We start from the raw sequence: 18,130 nt of genomic DNA, 5'->3' as shown, positions 1-18,130 counted from the left end.
CATTTTAGCAATTTCAGACAGTGGCTCCTACCTGTAACTTTATCAAATAATTTTTTATCCTTATTTTTCCTATTTTATTTCCTTTTCTTTTCAGTCTCCTATTTGTAACTGCCAGATGCTACATTGGGGCAAAGAACTGCTTAGTTAATTTCTTGATCAGTCTTTGTTCATTTAATTGACTGAAGCATAAAATAATAAAAAGAAGCATAAAATAACCAAATGTAATCAGGAGCAAAGTTTTACTATTTTTGTTTCTCTCACACTTCCACACGCCCTCTCAATTCCTCAGTCTTTATCTTCCTCCCTCTCTCCCTATTTTCATCAGACTTCCAGCCCTTCCTTCATCTTATTTTTCTAAGCAGATTCTTCTCCTCTTAGGCCATTTTTATATTTCTAAGTCATAAATCATGTCTGTTTTCACATTCACATCTGTAGTATATACAAGTGCATGGGTTAGGGATATAATTAAGAGTAGATTTCTACTACCAGAATTTGCCTAGAAATTGCTAGAAGTCTAATGAGCATATCTTTTGCACACTAAATCACAATGACCTCACTCTAAAAACTTAGACACACCCCTCTAGTTTATATTTTACAAATTGGAAACCACTGAGTATGTCGTGTATTTATTATAGTGCATAGATCTTTTTTTGTAAAATGCATTTTAAAGACTATAAAACACAATTAATCTGTAATCCAGTAAATCTGGTATTATGCTAATACTCACCTATCTTTCTGCTCCAGGATTTGGCCTTTGAGTATGTTTCTGGAGTTGATTACACTGACTGGCTTTAAAGCATGAGCTGGAGAGGAAGACAGTAAGTGTTTTTATATGCATATAAACAAGTGATACATAAAATAGAAATAAAATCAAAGGCTATACATGTTGGAGCAATTTTTATGTTCTGTACCCATAGGTAGTTGTCCTATTAAAATTCAGATTTTATAATGAAAAGCCTACAGAGAAATTTATTTTTGGTCATGAGAGAGGGTTCTAGCTTATTTTGGATCTTCCACAGTAGGGTTGAGTATTTGCCCAGGAGGAAAATGACTCCTGTCTTTAAAAAAACATGCAGTATCAGCAAGCCTCGTAGAGGAATATTATGATTAAGAAAACACAATGGTCAGTTGCCCAAATCTCTGTCATGCTCCTACTGTTACTAATACTAGCTTCCTCTGTGGCGAATTTATCTAAGTGCTTTCTGTATATGAAAATTAGCCCTATGAGAAAATACTCTATTCTTATTTTAGGACAAAAAGACTGATTCATGATAAGTTAAGCAAGTCACATAAACCAAGTTTACACACCTGGAGACTGAAGCTTAAATTATTATGAGTGAATTGGATGGGAAACATCTTGAACTAGCAAATTTTTGGTTGTTTCAACCTTACATTTAAAAGGAAAAAGTAAATTTGGCGATATCTAAGATCTTCTGTATGAATTGGGTACTTTCTTATTTCTAGAAGTAAACATCTAGTTCATAATGGCAGACCTTCATGTACATGAAACACCTCAATGAAGTATGGTGTTCTCTGACTCAAAGGATGAAAAGTTCATGTGGAGATGTTTCAGCCTCTCCTGCCTAAGCACATTCCTGTCTTTGTAGTAGTAATATTAAATTTATATGTTTATAACTTATAAAGTGCTTTTATATACATTATATAATCTGAGCTAAAGTGAACTGATAAGAAAAAGATGAATTTACCTGCATTTTGTAGGGAAAAATAAAACTCAGTGGGGATAAATGAGTGACCTGAAACCCAGAGCGATTGTGTGCGTGTGTAAGTGAAAGGACAGACACCTGCAGAATCTGCCCATCTTTTCACACTAAGACAATGGCTTTGCTCCTAAATATTTGATACCATATTTAAATTGGATTGGTTTCTGACATGAAATAGAAATAATGTCAGATTCAAATGCTGTCCCTTATAATCTTTCTTGCCCAAAACAGCTAATCTCTTTGTAAAATCTGAATCATTGTTGCCTCAGGAAATTTCAAAGAGGATTAAGTAAATGTAAAATGCGAATATAATAACAAAGTTAATACTCAAGACATCTGAGCTACCATCAGTATTAGAGTGGAAAAGAATTAACTGAGATGAACTAAACCTATAAATAATGTAAATTTATCTTTAAGCCTGATATCTTGGTTTCCTTATAAACTCACTTCTCACTTCTGTTGAGATGAAGGGAGATGGATGGATTTTTCAGAACTAAATGGATTCTTGGAGAGCTGATATAACCTAAATAAAAATAGTGTTGTAAATTGTACTTTTTCTAAGTTAATTATTATCATTCACAGAAGAGAGCTGAAGAATGATTGGAAAACAACAGCTAGGTCACAGGTGGCTTAGGAGCAGGAGAGTAATTAAAATGTGCATTGTATAGTTTCATGTCAGCCAGTAAGAATAACAGATCTGGTTCAAACCCTGGATTTCATAAATGGGAAGAAGCAGGGGAGTTACTTGTATAAGGACTCAATTTTTCAGTGTCAGAATGAGAGCCAAGGACTCTTGATGATTCTGCCACTGTTTTTCCACAATGTGGCTTTTTACTCCCACTGTGGTGTCACATAAGTTAATCAGACTTTTTAAATGGAAAATGGTCTACTTTTTAAAGGAATTCTTGAACAGCCTCAAGCCCAACAAGGATAAATTATAATATGTAAATCACATTCCCGGCCAGGCAATTCTGATTCCCCTAAACATTCCCCCTTTTTTTTTCTCTTTGGTCATTGATAAAATTGCATAAAATATGGTTTTCCTTTTACAAACTAGGTAGAGAGATAAAAACATGTATATGTATCAATAGTGAACTAATTTTATAATTGCTTTTTAAAACTTATTTTTTTAGCATTAAAGATCCAGAAACACTGACTTTCAAAAATATATTCTATTTTTTTAAGATTTCTTCATTTATTTATCTATCTATTTGTTTGTTTATGCATACAGAACTGGGGTACAGCCAGAGGTGCAAGGGCGGTGAGAAGATTCACCAGAGACAAACTGGAGAGAAGAACAGGCAGACAGACAAAATACACTGCTGATGGGAACAGCGGATGGGACAGGAGAAGTCTGCTGAGCCATGTGGGTCACCAGAGAGCGAATTCCTGCTGAAGCAGCTGCAGACAGCTTCATAGTGCTGTCCTTTAACCTGTTGCACCAAAAGTGAGGGCTCACAAATTCTATTTCTAGTACAAAAAGTAATCTCTACTCACCACCTGTTTTGTGACTAATAGATACGGTGGTCTTGAAATAGTCACCTAAGCTACAAAAATAGAATTCTTAGAAAACAGAGATAAAACTTACAAGAAAAATGTTACAAGTCCTTCAGTGAACATACTCATCTCTCCCACCCATCAAAGTAAAATTTTGTCAAGTTTATCAAGCAAAGGCAAATTTAATAAGGCAGCTGGTATTTCACAACACAGACTTCTAGAAGATTGTTGATCAATTCATACAACTAGGTTAGTTACAAGAGCTCTTCTTATCACTTGAAATTATTAGAGTTGGGGATAAAGTATCAAGCTCCTCCTGAAATAAATGATTGCCTGATTCCTTTTTATGTTTCTTGAAAAAGGTGTATTGTCTTTTGCTATTTGTTAGTGGAGAACATGATATAGATGGAATTTTGGTGTTTGGTACAGAACTGGCTGAGATGATCTGGTGACACAGAAGGACTGGGCATATGATAGGACATTGAAATGTTGTTCAGCTGTTTACTACTAGTAATATACATTATATGCGATGATAAGAAACAGCAGCATATTCATCTGTCAAACAAGAGTGCAGAAAGCTTTCGCAACTCAATATAAAGCTCAGGTATAAATATGCATCTCAATATTTGGAGGCTATTGCTTCCTCTCTCAATGAGAGAAGACATGTCAATGAAGTTTATGTCCTTTTTAATAAATGCCTCTTTTATTTTTTATTATGTATTTTTAAACAGTAAACTAGTCTTATGGACAATTTGCTACTCAGCAAAAAATTTTTTTGGTAAAGAAATCTACTTCCAGTCTGCTGAGCATGATTTCTGATGGTGAAGTAGAAATATCTTTTCATGTAAGACAAACTTAAAGAATATTACTTTCAACTTGTTTTACTGTTGAGGACTCAAATACATCAGAAAGGATATAAATGCAGAGAAGGCATGATGTTTGTTTCCAAAACAGGATTTAAACAAATATGAATTCCACAGCTTTCAGAAGATAAGAACTACTAATATTATTGATTGGCACAGATCCAAAAGAGAAATTTGTCAGTGAAATGGCTTTGTTTTTTAATTTCATGTAAAGGAAAAACTACATTGCACTGACCTTGTTATAAACTAGTTTCATACTTTTATGACCTTTGCATCCAAATATAGTGTAAAGTGAAATAAGCTCACGTAGTAAAAGATGCTGGGACACAACTCTGAATTGATCCTGTTTACTCTAAAATGATGAAATAGTTAACTGGCTTTATAGTGTTGTTTTAAAAAGGTAAAGGACAAAGATCACTTCTCATAGGAGAAACCATCCATACGTGTGAAAAGGGTTGATGTTTATGCAAAAGTTTCAGGGTCAGGAAGACTGATGGCTGGCCTAGTAAATTAATGCTAGATTAACATCCTGTGTGCCACTTTCGGTAAAGACCAAGCCACTTCATTTATAAATGTTTATCACTAGAACTAGAATAACGAAAATTAGTAAATAAACCCAGTTGTTATTGTGTAAAAGACAAATATCATGCTTCTTTGTCTTTCCTGTTACTTCTTTGTTTCTCTACTTCAACATGCCATAGATGTTTAAAATATTTATTATTTATTTGACACAGATTTATGCTGCCTGTTTTTAATTTAAAAGACAGTAGCATATTTAGATCCATAATATCCTAGACTGGGAATAGAGTTTATAAATCATCTAATCTCTTATTTCATAGATGGAGAAATATACTCTGGGGCAGAACGTTTTGGTTAAAATAATAAATGAGGTTGATTATTTAACTGATGTGCTCCATGCATTTTGTTCCTACAGGAAGGAGCCCAGTCCCTCATGAAAGCAGGATAAATGAAGAAAAACGCATAGTAAAGAGTCAGCTAATTTAAGGGGAGGTAGTGTGCCTCTTAGGTTTGTTTTTTTATTGTGTCCTCACCTTTTTCTTCCTCACTGAAGTCCTGAAGGAAATTCGTGAAGTTTCTACTTTTAGTCAGCAATTCCTCGTATGTGCCCATTTGTGCTACTCTGCCGTTTTCCATCACAACAATAAGATCCATCTGTGGCAGAAGTGTGAGGTTGTGGGTGACTAAAATACGAGTCTGAAAAACAGTATTTTATTCTGTCAGTTACAAAACAAGTGGCAAAAATAATCTCTTTTAAACAAAGCTGCTGTCATTTGTTTTTCTGTCTTTACTATTTTAGAATGTAATTCCTGCTAGATACAAGTTTCAGACAGCATATGTATATTTCACAATGAATGATGATTTGCTGCTAGACAAACAAAGATAGTTGGAAAATGTGATTTTAACCCTTTGGCTTAAGTATTTAGATGCACTATAAAAGAATCAGCAGCCTACCAAATTCAAAGCGATTTCGCATCTGCCATGCTTACTTATTTTTTAAAAAATCTGGTGTGTTACAAAAGTATATTTGACTCCAGTCATAAATTTTAAATCTTACCAATTAATGTATACATACACGTAAACTCGAATGAGTAGTTTTTATTTTACATAAGTGTCCATAAGTAAAGACATTTATCTATAATCTAGGTAGCCATACCTTTTACCATCCCACACTGCTAATGTTTTCCAAGAGTGTTTATATTAATAAATCGATAGACACATAGGTCGGATCCTCTACTTGTTTGCATGCCATGACATCCTCACCGCCAACGGGGGACTCAGATATAAGCTTGCCAGTTTTTGATGGAGGCAACTGAAAAAGCAGGTCACAGAGCCCATATGTAGGAACAAGTCTTTGTTACAGCAACATAGATACGCAGGTAGCAACAGCATTATCTGTGCGGCTGGCCTGGAGGGTGCAGGTGCCCAGTGGATCTGGGCCTGGTGGTGTCAGCTACATTGGGCCTCCCGGGAAAGCCTCAGCTTTTCTGGGACCTCTTGGGCTCCCCAGCGCCGCCTGTTGGCATTGGCAGCAGCAAGGGCAGCAATAGCAGCAGCAGTAGCAGCAGTGGCCCTTTGCATGGCCAGTGAGAGGCCTGTGAGTGCCCTCACCACCCCAGGAGACATTAGCTTGTATTCGACTTACAGGCAAAGCCGGCACAGGGCCAAGCTTAGGCCTAGTTTATAGAAGTATGTTTTGCTCATGCGAACTGTACATCAAGGTCACATTATTGACTGCTTTCTGCACAAGCACACAACATCTCAAGGCTGCGTGTTATCTACCAGGGACCTGGGCTGCAAGGTCATGGTGAGAAATACTGAGAAAATTCTTTGTTTTCCCACAGGCCCTAGAACGTAGGAAATCACAAAGCTTTGTGGTTAAACAGACTTTTAAAAATCTCAAATGACTGAGTAGATCAGTCATTTGACACCCAAGTTTCTTCATATTTAAGTGCCTCTGATAACACCTGCTTTGGGTTAGCTGTAAGAACAAACTATTTTAAAGTGTCAAACATGGCATGCTGTTGATAAACATGAATTCTCTTTTGGAACCCTTCAAAAACTACTGAATTGGTCCTCCCTAGTGGCGCAATGGGTTAAGACATAATGTAACACTGCAAACTAACTACAGTCACTTCAGTGCAAATTTGATCCCTGCCCCAGGGGTGATCCACATGGCACGACAGACCTCTCCTGTCTTGCCCACTGCTCCCCTCAGCAGTGTCCATCATGGATCTGCCTGTTCTGCTCCCCACTTTGTCTCTGGTGAATCCTATCACCACTCCCATACCACTGGCCTATAACCAGTTCCGTATGCATAAATAAATTTTTTTTTTTTTTTTTAAAGATTTATTTATTTGTGCATACAGAACTGGGGTACAGGCCAGAGGCTCAGGGGTGGTGAGAGGCTTCACCAGAGACAGAGTGGGGAACAGAACAGGCAGATTGACGAAGTACACTGCTGAGGGGAGCAGCGGGCGGGTCAGGAGAGGTCTGCCGCGCCATGTGGTCATCCCTGGGCCAGGCGGGAATTGAACTCATGGGGAAGCGGCTTTAGATTCTCAGTGTTGTGCTTTAACTCACTGCACCACCAGGGAGGGCCAATAAATATATCTTTTACAAAACTACTGAATTATTATTATTGCTATTATTTTTTATGTTTTACATGTAACAATGGATTTAATATTATAGATTTGGCCCTTTTAAAAGCTAGCTGATGCATAAAGTCACTCTGCTTACTACCTTAAGTGCTGCACAGACAGAAAGGTTGTCACAGCTTTTCACTATTTAAACAAATGATTCCTTCCACTAGACAAGGTGAAAAACAATTGAAAACTGGGACTCAGGAAAAAAAATTAACCTAGAATTATCCTATCTTGAAATTTCAGCAGGTGAGAGACTAGCTTCTAGCACCTCTTACTAAAACCTTTTACCTAACTAGTAGTTATAGGAATTTACAGAGTTGATCGAGAGAAGACAGGATTCTCTTTTAAACTTTGTTTTGCAGAGCGGAACCATGTTCCTCACAACACTTAATGGCTCTGAGGGCCAGGTGAAGCTCTGAGTGCAAGGGTGCTCAGAGGAAGAATCCCAGAGAAGAAGGGCGCTTGCCTTCTGGCTCTGAGCTCACAACAAGGCTTTGGGGGACTTTAAGGAGACACATGGAGAGCAGACATGACAAGACACCTGGAAGAGACAGGTGGGTGAGAGACCTGTGGGGAGGTTGGAAATGGCAGCCATTATCTTGACTTGTACTTTGAGTTGGTTCCTTTGTTCCAATTTCCTGGGGCTTGCTTCCGATCCCTTCCTTAGCGTGCCTTAGATTAATGGCAAATTTCTGGCCTTCAGTGACACCCCTTCAGGCCAACCCTGTGTGAGAATTTACTCTGAAGATATGGTAAGTTTGAGTGTTTTATTGGTAAACAATTATCGTTTCTTCTTTTCTTTATGAGCTCTCTTCTATTAAAAGTTGTTTACACTAGAAAGATGCTTTGTCTTCATGTACACTAGGCCAGATCCTATAAAATGCAAGTTTTGGGGGAGACCTAGGATGCCCCTTAGTCATGTGCTAATAGTTTAAGTGGGTCTTAAAATTCTGACAGACTTCTAGTTTAGTTATTTCCATTCAAAAGTACCCACTTAGGGGCCCTCCCTGGTGGCGCGGTGGGTTAAAGCACAGCATTAAGAAGCTAAAGCCACTTCTTCATGAATTCGATCTCTGCATAAATTCAATCCCCGCCTGTCCCGGAGATGATCCACATGGCGTGGCAGACCTCTCCTGACCAGCCCGCTGCTCCCCTCAGCAGTGTACCGTCAGTTCTGCTCCCAACTCTTGTCTCTGGTGAATCCCCTCACATGCCCCTGCACCACTGGCCTGTACCACAGTTCTATAGATCTAAATAAATAAATACTTAAAAAAAAAAAGTACCCATTTTACTAACACCCAGTTTTAAGTAGTAATCAAAATAATTCTGTTTCATAAAAGTATTATACATTAAAATATTTTTAAAAGGAGTCAACTAAACTAAAAACAACCCAGATTAACACATAAATCCTCTTCGGAAGTGGTCTTAACCAGTGAGATAACACTCACATAAATCACTTCAGAGTAAGCTCTTAAGTAAAACTTTTAAAAAACTTATTAAAATTTGTGTACAAAATTCATTTTTATATGATATTTTACTACATTGCTTCTCCCCTAAAAGTATAAATGATCCTGTGTTTACCTTGTTTTTCAAAAGACCTGAAGAACCAATGACTTTTTCAAAAAGTTGTTTTCCAACGTGGACATCAACTGCAGACAAGGGGTCATCCAAGAGGTAGATGTCGGCCCCACTATACACAGCTCTGGCAAGACTCACTCGATGCTTCTGACCCCCACTTATATTCACACCCTGAAATGGAAACATTAGGAAAAAAAAAAAAAAAAAAAACCCCCACTTATATTCACACCCTGAAATGGAAACATTAGGAAAAAAAAAAAAAAAAGATGAGAGGGAAAATGTGTAAATCCTAAGCAGGTGCAATTTGTCCAGAATCTCTTCTGTACTGTGGCTAAGTAATAGCTCAAAATTAACTCTAAAGCCTTTCTTTATGCAAGAATTCCAGAGCCCTATAACACCCCATTTCCTAGAGCCACTATCTGGTGCATACTAATAGATTTCTCCGCTTCCCCTTAATTGCTTACTCTCAAAAGGAGATACTAAGAATTAAGAAAAAAGACTTTATAGTCGCCTAACTCTGAAAAGTCTTGTCTGTGGAATATTAAATAGGACTTTTGGCTGCAAGCCATATACTGACGCCAGTGATCATTTTTAAATTGATACATAGGAAATGGAGAATAATAGCTAAATTACCAAAGGAGTAATCAACATGTCCTATTTTCTTCTGTAGAAAGATTAGTACAAGTCTTGTTGGCAAAAGTACAAGTCTAAGAAACAAGAAGAAGGTATATAGATCACTCCATGTGAGAATTAAAGTCGACACGTACAGCCATGTATGGAGAATTATGGGGTCAAGCCCAATTTGCTTGATTTATCTTATATTTAGTGTTTACAGATGTGATTTAAAAGCTTTCCATGGAGAATAGAACTTAGCCGGCAACCTGTAATTGTTAAATGCTATTGCTTTTCTTCTCATTTCTAATCCTCTTACTCAGCAAATATCTCATTTATATAACTGTGTGCTGAGTGTTAGAGTAGTACATGGTAATCAACAGTAATGAAGACTCTCATGAAGATATTATGAAGATATTAGTGGGGAAGACAGACAGAAGTTATATGCAAATAATATAATAGATATCTGTGTTTATATGTGAGCATGCTTGTACTTTTATGTGCCTAAAATAGGCCCCACTTCATGGGTTCATCATCATCATTTGATGAGTGTAAAATATTTAGGTCAAATCTAACCCTGAGGACTGACACAATCATCACTATTACAAATATAACTGAATCACCCCTGTCTCCAATCCATCCTCGGCCTTGTCATCACTTTTCCAGCAATGTCATCATCTTGCTTAAAGTCTTGGACGCTCATCTCTCCCAGCCATCATTCACGACTAACAACAAGTTACTGGAAGATACTTACATGTTGGTATTAACTCCTCATTCAACCGCACCCCCAGTGCTGCCTTCCAGTGGCCATGGTTGGTCAAATGGACTAGACTGCATTTTGAAAATGGAGCAGAGGCTTTCTCTCTGCTTAGAAGCTGGTATACTTCCTTTTCAATTTCAGGCTACTTATTCTTCAGTCCTTTTAGACAACCACCTTCCAGCCAGTATTCCAAATAAAGTGACTCATTCCCTCTTCTTGTCTTGCTTTGGTTACTCGCCCATCCCATAGCTAAAATTGGCAGTCTGTGTTATTAGTAAGACCTGGACTTCCCCAAATGATCAGATAAGTTTTTCTAAAATGTCCAGAGAAGGCTTTTTCCAACTGTGGCATGTTGGCCTGTAAATTCAGTTGTGTCCCACAAGCTTCAGGAGAAACTGTTAACTACTACTTCACTACCTCAAAGCATGACAGTTACTCAGACGTAAGGTCAGCCCCTAAAATAACCTTTTTTGGTTGAAGAAACACTATGCTATGGAAAGCCAAACATGTAGAGCACCGGGCTTGGTCATGTAGTCCCCTTCTTCTCTCTTTGACACCCCAGACCTCAACCCCAATCCTTAATTTAGGATGTAATTCCTCAGTCTGTCCATTTACTATAGAATTTGAAGTCATGTAAATTCTCTAAACATAATTATATATTCTAATATATAATTATATATTAACTACATATATATAATTATATATTCTAATATATAATATATATATTTTAATTTTCTAAATATTTATGCATACAGAACTGGGGTACAGGCTAGCTGTAGGGGGTGGTGAGAGGATTCACCAGAGACAGTAGGGAGCAGAATAGGCAGATAAACTGCAATACACTGCTGAGGGGTGCAGTGGGTGTGTCAGGAGAGGTCTGCTGTGCCCTGTGGGTCAGCTCCCTGACTGGGGATCAAACTTGTGCTACAGTGACTGTGGTAGCTTCATAGTCCTGAGCTTTAACCTGTTGTTTTACCAAGAAGGGTCCTAAACATAATTATATTTTTAAGTAATTAATGTATTCTTTTTCTTCTGCTGATTTGTCTGATGTTCAGTTGGTGCTTGACCATGCTGAGCAAAACTTCAGAGGGAGAGGGGAGGATTACCCCCACGTGTCCCGAGGCTGGCCTTGAGTTTGCCTGGGCTTCCTTCTGTCTGAGTCTGTGTCCTACCTAGTTCATCCTTACAATGTTGGGCATTAGTGCTGAACACTAGTAAATAATGGTAAAGAAGGTATGTTGATATTGCTAATAATTAACAGCTAGTGCCTACGATCCACTAGACTATAGTCCCTTGAGGGCAGGGTGATTGCTGTTTCATCATTATGTACATGATTAGAACATACTAAGTAAATAAATATTTATAATTAGTTACAAATGCCAAAGGAAAAGATGAATAAAAGGCAAATTCTGCATTTATTACCTTGAGTTAAAAACTAGCTTCCTTTTGAAAGATTTCATTGCATGTTTTCTTTAAGATTTATTTATTTATGCATACAGAACTGGGGTACAGGCCAGAAGTGTTGGGGGTGTGAGGATTCACCAGAGACAGAGTGGGGAGCAGAACAGGCAAAGCCTCTGAAGTACACTGTTGAGGGGAACAGTGGCAGGCCAGGAGAGGTCTGCTGTGCCATGTGGGTCACCCCTCTGGTGGGGATTGAATTCATGTAATAGTGGCTGCGATAGCTTCATAGTGCTGATTTAACCCATTGCACCACTAGGGAGGGCCCTAATTACATGTTTATTTTAAAGTGCATTGAGAGAAATTTAGCTATGTAAAGCAGAAATTATAAGTGGCAATATCCTTTATTAAATCTATATTTTCTATTTTGCATATTTTGCCTTTAAATCTAGAGTACAGTATCAGCTACTTAATGTTACAAGAGGTTGGTTTTTCCGCTTAATGTTCAGTATGTGGTAACAAATTGAATAAGTCACAGCAGTTGTGATTTTAACTTTGGCACCATTTTGCTTAGGGATGCTGAAGATACCAGAGGGAAAAACAAGAATTAGAAAAGGTTATATCTATTTAATAGCTGGAGAAATACATCTGCAAAGTAAAGGCTGTGAATAAAGCCAGTATAATTCCAATTTTGGAGTAGATTTTGTCTTAAATTCTAGCTTCAGATACTCCAGTTTCTGTAATTTTGTTATGTATTTTTTTGCTGATCATATAACAAGACAATTAAATAACAAAGGAGTAGAAAGAAAAATGCCTAACAATGTTATGCTAATCTCTTTTCAGAAATTCAAAGTACTTATTAAGGATTATTTATTCATCTTCATAGCGCAGGAGTCTTAGGCAGAGAGAGGCTGGTTTAGGGTTCATGTTTAATTAACAGGGAATTTAGTCATGGGTTAGTGATAATCTCTTAGGTTCAAACTTTGGCTCAACATATCTTGTTTTGTTTTATATTAACTTCAAAACACTGGGCAGTGTAATGACTATTCATTAATGTAATGAAAAATAAATAGAATCAATAAAACAGGATAAAGAACAAGATGACTGGGAAACCAGCTTCTTTTAAGCAGGATGAGCAAAGATGTAACAGGAACATGGATGACAGCATCATCTCAAGTCTTTTTAGAAGCAGGCCTGCATGCCGCCATGACACTCATGTTGTACTGTGCCAAAAAAAAAAAAAAAAAAAAAAGGAACAGGCCGAAATGAATTCTTTTCTGCCAAGTCCCAACAAGACTTAATTGCAGTTCAGCCTCTCCCCAAGGTAGAATCTTAAACCAATAAATCTGGAGTTTCTCAGTTGCTAGTGAGGTCATGTGTGTAGGACTTCCATGCCTTCTCCGCAGGGGTGGTGGCTGTGCCTGAAATAATCTTTTCTTTTCCTAATAACTGTCTCCTTCCCTCTTCTGACTATGCAAGCCTTTCATTTTGTACAACTTCTTGCAGGACCTTTTCCGTTGTTAAATGGGGTGTTGCTCAATTCATGAATAGAATTACATAGTAAAGTCACATAAGGACTTCAAATAGATGAATTTTGTTTTCTTGGTACAGTCTTTAGCTTGGCTTATGCATAAGAGATAGGGACAAAAACAAACTATATTCACATTAAACAGTAAACATCAGTATACCAACAACTGAAACAAAGCCTGATCCAGTGGGTGGGTTTTCCTTCCCATGTAGATGTTAGCAACAGAATTTCCTGCTGATTTTTTTAGTCTGTCTTATAAATAGTCATTATAAGTAACCACTCATCTTCCATTCTAAATTATAACTGTATCACTCTTTGAGACCTCAGGAAAAAGGTTATTAAGATATTATTAATACAGATTATTATTCCTACATATGATAAATTATCTTTTCCTTACTCTTTTTTATTTTTTTAAATATATTCAAAATGTTGAGTTAACTTTCAAAATAATGTGTTAGGAACAGAGCTGAAAAATCACCCACATGCTCATTGGGTCAATGTTTTCCTTACTCTTTCTCCAATTTCAGTTTGATCTCCATTTGGTAACTGCTCCAAATCACAAAGGAGAGCACAGGCTTCCAATACACGCTCATAAAACTGTTTCTGCATGACGGAGCCAAAGAGAATGTTTTCTTGCAATATACAATTCTGAATCCAGGCCTGCTGGGGAACATAAGCCACAGAACCCTAAAAAGAAGAAACAAAAGAAAGCTCTTAATGAGGGAGAAGATAATGCATGATTCATCAAGTTAAAAGAATATTTGTAGTCCCTGGCTTTCCTGTCTTTTATTTTTTAAATTTAGATTATTTCTTAAAAGATACCTATATCCTCTATCCTATTTTAGTATATGTATTTACTAGCATTCCCTTCAAATGAATTTGCACTTACTTGCTTTCATGCTAGTTTCTATCACAAAGTTATTATTCCTGCTGGATTTATCTGCAGATCTTGAGTGTATTAGTCTGCTCAGGCTGGAGCACTTAAACAACACAATTTGTTTTCTCAGAACTCTGAAGGCTTGATGTCTGTGATAAAGTGTCAGTGGGATTTGGTTAGTTCTGTGGCCTGTCTCCTTAGTTGGAGGTGGCTATCATGTCTCAAATCTTCACATGGTCTCCCCACTGTGTGTGTGTATCTGTGACTTAATTTCTTTTTCTTGAAGGATATCAGTCTCATTAAATGATTTCCCATTCTAGTGATAGACTTTTAACTACCTCTTTAAAGACCTCATTTCTAAATACATTCACATTCTGAGAGACTGGGGATTTGGATTTCAACACAGGAATTTTGGGAGCCACATTTCACCCCAAAACATTAAGACAAAATTTGAAATAAAAGCTGCTTATTTGGGATCAATCACTATAAGAAAAGGAGACAGAAGGATTGGAGAGAGAGAAAAGGCACACAGCACTCCACCCCAACAAAGATTTGGACCACCCTTCAGAGAGCTGGAGGAGCATCATTCATTAGATCTGCTCCCTGTGAGGCTGAAGTGGTGTGGTCTTTAGGAGGGGGACCCCAGAGCCAAGCTCTGGGCAGTTGAGACCAATCCTGAAGGAGCTACTTTGCTGGAAGTATCCTCACTGCTGTACAGCAAATGTTAGCAGAGAAATCTGGGTGGCACATCTGTGTGCCTACCACATAATCTTCAAATTCAGTTTTATGAGTCCATATTTTGAAGCAATTCCTAAATATATGACCATCTGCTGCATACACTATTTAATTATTTTTAAAAAGGAAGCGGTGTATTTGAAGTGGAGACCTACCATTTCATTCTGCCCATGGACTAAAAAAGCACAGATTTTGGCATTCTGACTACTGTGCACTCTGTAACAATACCAGCCATTTACAGTGTTTTCTGATATAGACATTTATATGACTACTTTAAAGATCAAGTATTAACTTTTAATTCTTGTTGGTTGAGCATATAAAGCATATAATTCTGATCTATGTGTTTCTATAGAGTAGTGGTTATCATGTTTGCCTAACAATATAATTGTGATCTGACTTGACCTTGAACACAAAAGCAGTTGCTCTTGAATTGACTTGCCTAGTGCATAACCTTTGATTATAATAGCATATTAAATCAGTCTCTGGAAGATTGAAATGTGAGCACTTACTACGTATTAGGTAATATAAAGAGAACAAAAGATAAGAAGTAGGAAAAGGACTGAAGAACAGTCAAAATGGCATACAATCTAAAACAGAAACTAAGTACTGCCCCGAGAGGTGTGAACTTGATCTACTGATAGAACAGGAGCTGAAAAAAGTTACTGATTTTCAGACACTTAAATTTTCCCTCTTAATAATGTAATTATTGTTGCCTCCTCACAAACAAATGAAATGTATTTTTGTTTCACTTCATTCTTAATAATGAAATACAATAATGAATTTGCTAATTCAAAACCATTCTCCAAATCACTGGTGTTCCATCAAAACACACTGAATATGGAATGTTCTGCATGGAAAGTGGTTATTCTGGGCCTTTGATAGAAGAATATGGAATCTAGAAAGAAGGCTTGGTTGAGTTTGAGTGTTACAGTGTATGCCACCAAAAATGTTTATTTGAAACCTTGAGAAACAGAAACATGTCCATAAAGGCTTTTTGTAAACTTTCAATGTTAAACTGGCCATGACATTCTTATGGTTGTCCTTACTAAAGTAGAGATAGTAAGAATGATACTTATAAATTTAGTATTTAAAATGTTTTGGGACATAATTCATAATGTGATAGTTCAAATTCTGTCACGAATCCAAACCAGTGAGCTTCCTGAAGGATGAAGTGGCCAGTTACCCTAGATAGCTCTTCTCTGATAACTGTTTTTAATATAAATAGTGTTCTCTGCATTACTTTCAGCAGTAGCATTCTTATGGCATCTTTCATCACCATGAACATTTCCTTAATTATAAACCCTCAAAGGCATCAGAAATACTTTTTAAATCTCGCCATGAGAGCCTTCATGATCATAATGAGGATTACAATAACTATAAATATCTATAGGGTGCCAGCTGCCTCTGTGCAGAGTACGAGGCTAAGTCTTTGCATATTATCAGATTCAGTCTACTTCTTGGTCTTTTAAGCTTATCATTATCATTTGTGTGTTAGGTGATACCTAGATTTGATTAACATTTATATGTGACTATCATTTTTTTTAAAGATTTATTTATTCATACAGAACTGGGGTACAGGCCAGAGATGTGGGGTGAGAGGATTCACCAGGGACAGAGTGGGGAGCAGAACAGGCAGATCGACAAAGTACACTGCTGAGGGAGCAGCGAGCGGGTCAGGAGAGGTCTGCCACACCATGTGGTCACCTCCGGGGCAGGCAGGACTCGAACTCATGCAGAAGTGGCTTTTGGCTTCTTAGTGTGGTGCTTTAACCCGCTGCGCCACCAGGGAGGGCCGTGATTATCATTTTTATTGCTCAATTTCTTTTTTCAATTTTGAGTAAATGGATACCTCTTCTGATTGTTTTATTTCAAGCAGAAATTATTAAGTTTTTTATAATTAGAGTCATTTTATCTACATCTAATTTAAGCCAATAGCTAATGTTAGTATGCCCCTCACTAGACACTATAAGGGTTGCATATTCTTTGTTTTCCTACTCAATGATTACTTGGTGACATAGCCTGAAAAAGTAAATAAAAACAAAATCAATATGGCATACATTATATCTTAAAAGATACTACACTGGCCTAGGAAATATTACAATTGTCTTAAACAACTATAGAGAAATGACTGATTTACCATGAAGGGCATGTTGTTAACAAGATACTAAAATGAAGGTTACTGTCTTTTTCAGTAAGTATAACCTTATACAAAAATAACCACATAGACATACTTAATCCTAAATTAAGTAATAATGCTGAAAAGAATAGAACAACAAACAATTATTAAAAGGCTGGAATAAGAAAAGATATAAGGATAAGAGAAAAGAGATATTGTGAGGAAAAAATAAAGAATTGAAGTTGATTTTTCCTAGACAGAAGAACTATGAAGAAACTGATCTCAGTGATACAGAGCTTCTCCATCTTGTCCAAAGTAAGAAAGAAAGATTATGATAGAAGTCTACCCAAAAGTTAGAGCTAAGGAACAGATCACTGTATAGTCATTCATTTCTAAACAGAGGGGAACCATTATTGAAATTTAAAAGTAGGGGAAAAAATACTTGTGAGTAGACAGCCTCACAGTCTGAAGTTTAAATTTAAGTGCAATCTATTAATATTATTACTTTTCTGAGATTCCTTTTGGGTTAAAGATAAGACTCACAAATTACTGTAAGACATCCTAGAAATGGATTGGACATAACTGCTTAGGGAATCTTACAATGAGTGATAATTAGGAGCCTAATCATATTACAGCATAAATCACATTCGTTATTCTGTAATTGCAATTCAGTTAATATTATCAAAGAATCACCATAAGCATTCACAGATGATTTGCTGAAGTATTTGGATGACAGAATGCTATTACTATTCCATCCATAGCTAATCAATTTCTGTGGAAATTGAAATGTTTGTTAGAAACTAGAAATGACCATTAAATACTTGCATCTCCAGTTTAACTGGATACATTTTTATTGACACTAATGATATGCTGATTATGCAGTATATGACACAGAGTTGTAAAATAATATTTTGTTGGCTTTACCTTTCTTTGGACTACTCCTGAAAGTTTCTCCATTTCTCCCAGAATGGCAGAAAGCACAGATGATTTTCCAGACCCAACTTGCCCTACGATGGCCACTAAGGCTCCTTCTGGAATCTTTATGTTCAAGCTGTATGAAGAGAAAATGAACGAGATATTCCTTGTTACAGTTGTTTTTAATATATACTCCTAGACAAATATTTCACTGTTTTATAACACTGAACTAAATTCCTGAAATTGCTGCTTCTTATGTTTTTTTTCTATATTAATCTTCTAAAAAAATCTTAATCTTCTAAAATTAAAACAACAAAATAGAGGAAATGAATGCCAAAAGAAAATCTTAATCTTCTAAAATTA

At 36.7% G+C, this 18,130-nt stretch overlaps 1 protein-coding gene across 1 annotated transcript in view; it reads right to left on the bottom strand.

Annotated features, from left to right (window-relative positions):
- Positions 1–18,130, bottom strand: part of LOC101619271 (canalicular multispecific organic anion transporter 1-like) — a 60,521-nt gene that overhangs the window by 24,194 nt on the left and 18,197 nt on the right. Inside the window, exons 6-10 of the mRNA XM_012730652.1 lie at positions 17,777–17,903; positions 13,635–13,811; positions 8,827–8,994; positions 5,134–5,296; positions 728–803 (exon numbers count right to left, since the gene is read on the bottom strand). Coding sequence (XP_012586106.1) covers positions 728–803; positions 5,134–5,296; positions 8,827–8,994; positions 13,635–13,811; positions 17,777–17,903 — 711 coding nt within the window. The remainder of the gene's footprint in view (positions 1–727; positions 804–5,133; positions 5,297–8,826; positions 8,995–13,634; positions 13,812–17,776; positions 17,904–18,130) is intronic.

This window comes from Condylura cristata, unplaced genomic scaffold (genome assembly GCF_000260355.1).
Source record: "Condylura cristata isolate star-nosed mole 26May11 unplaced genomic scaffold, ConCri1.0 scaffold00003, whole genome shotgun sequence".
NCBI lineage: Eukaryota > Metazoa > Chordata > Mammalia > Eulipotyphla > Talpidae > Condylura > Condylura cristata.
The sequence above is the reverse complement of the archived record's forward strand: the minus strand, read 5'-3'. Positions and strand labels throughout refer to the sequence as shown.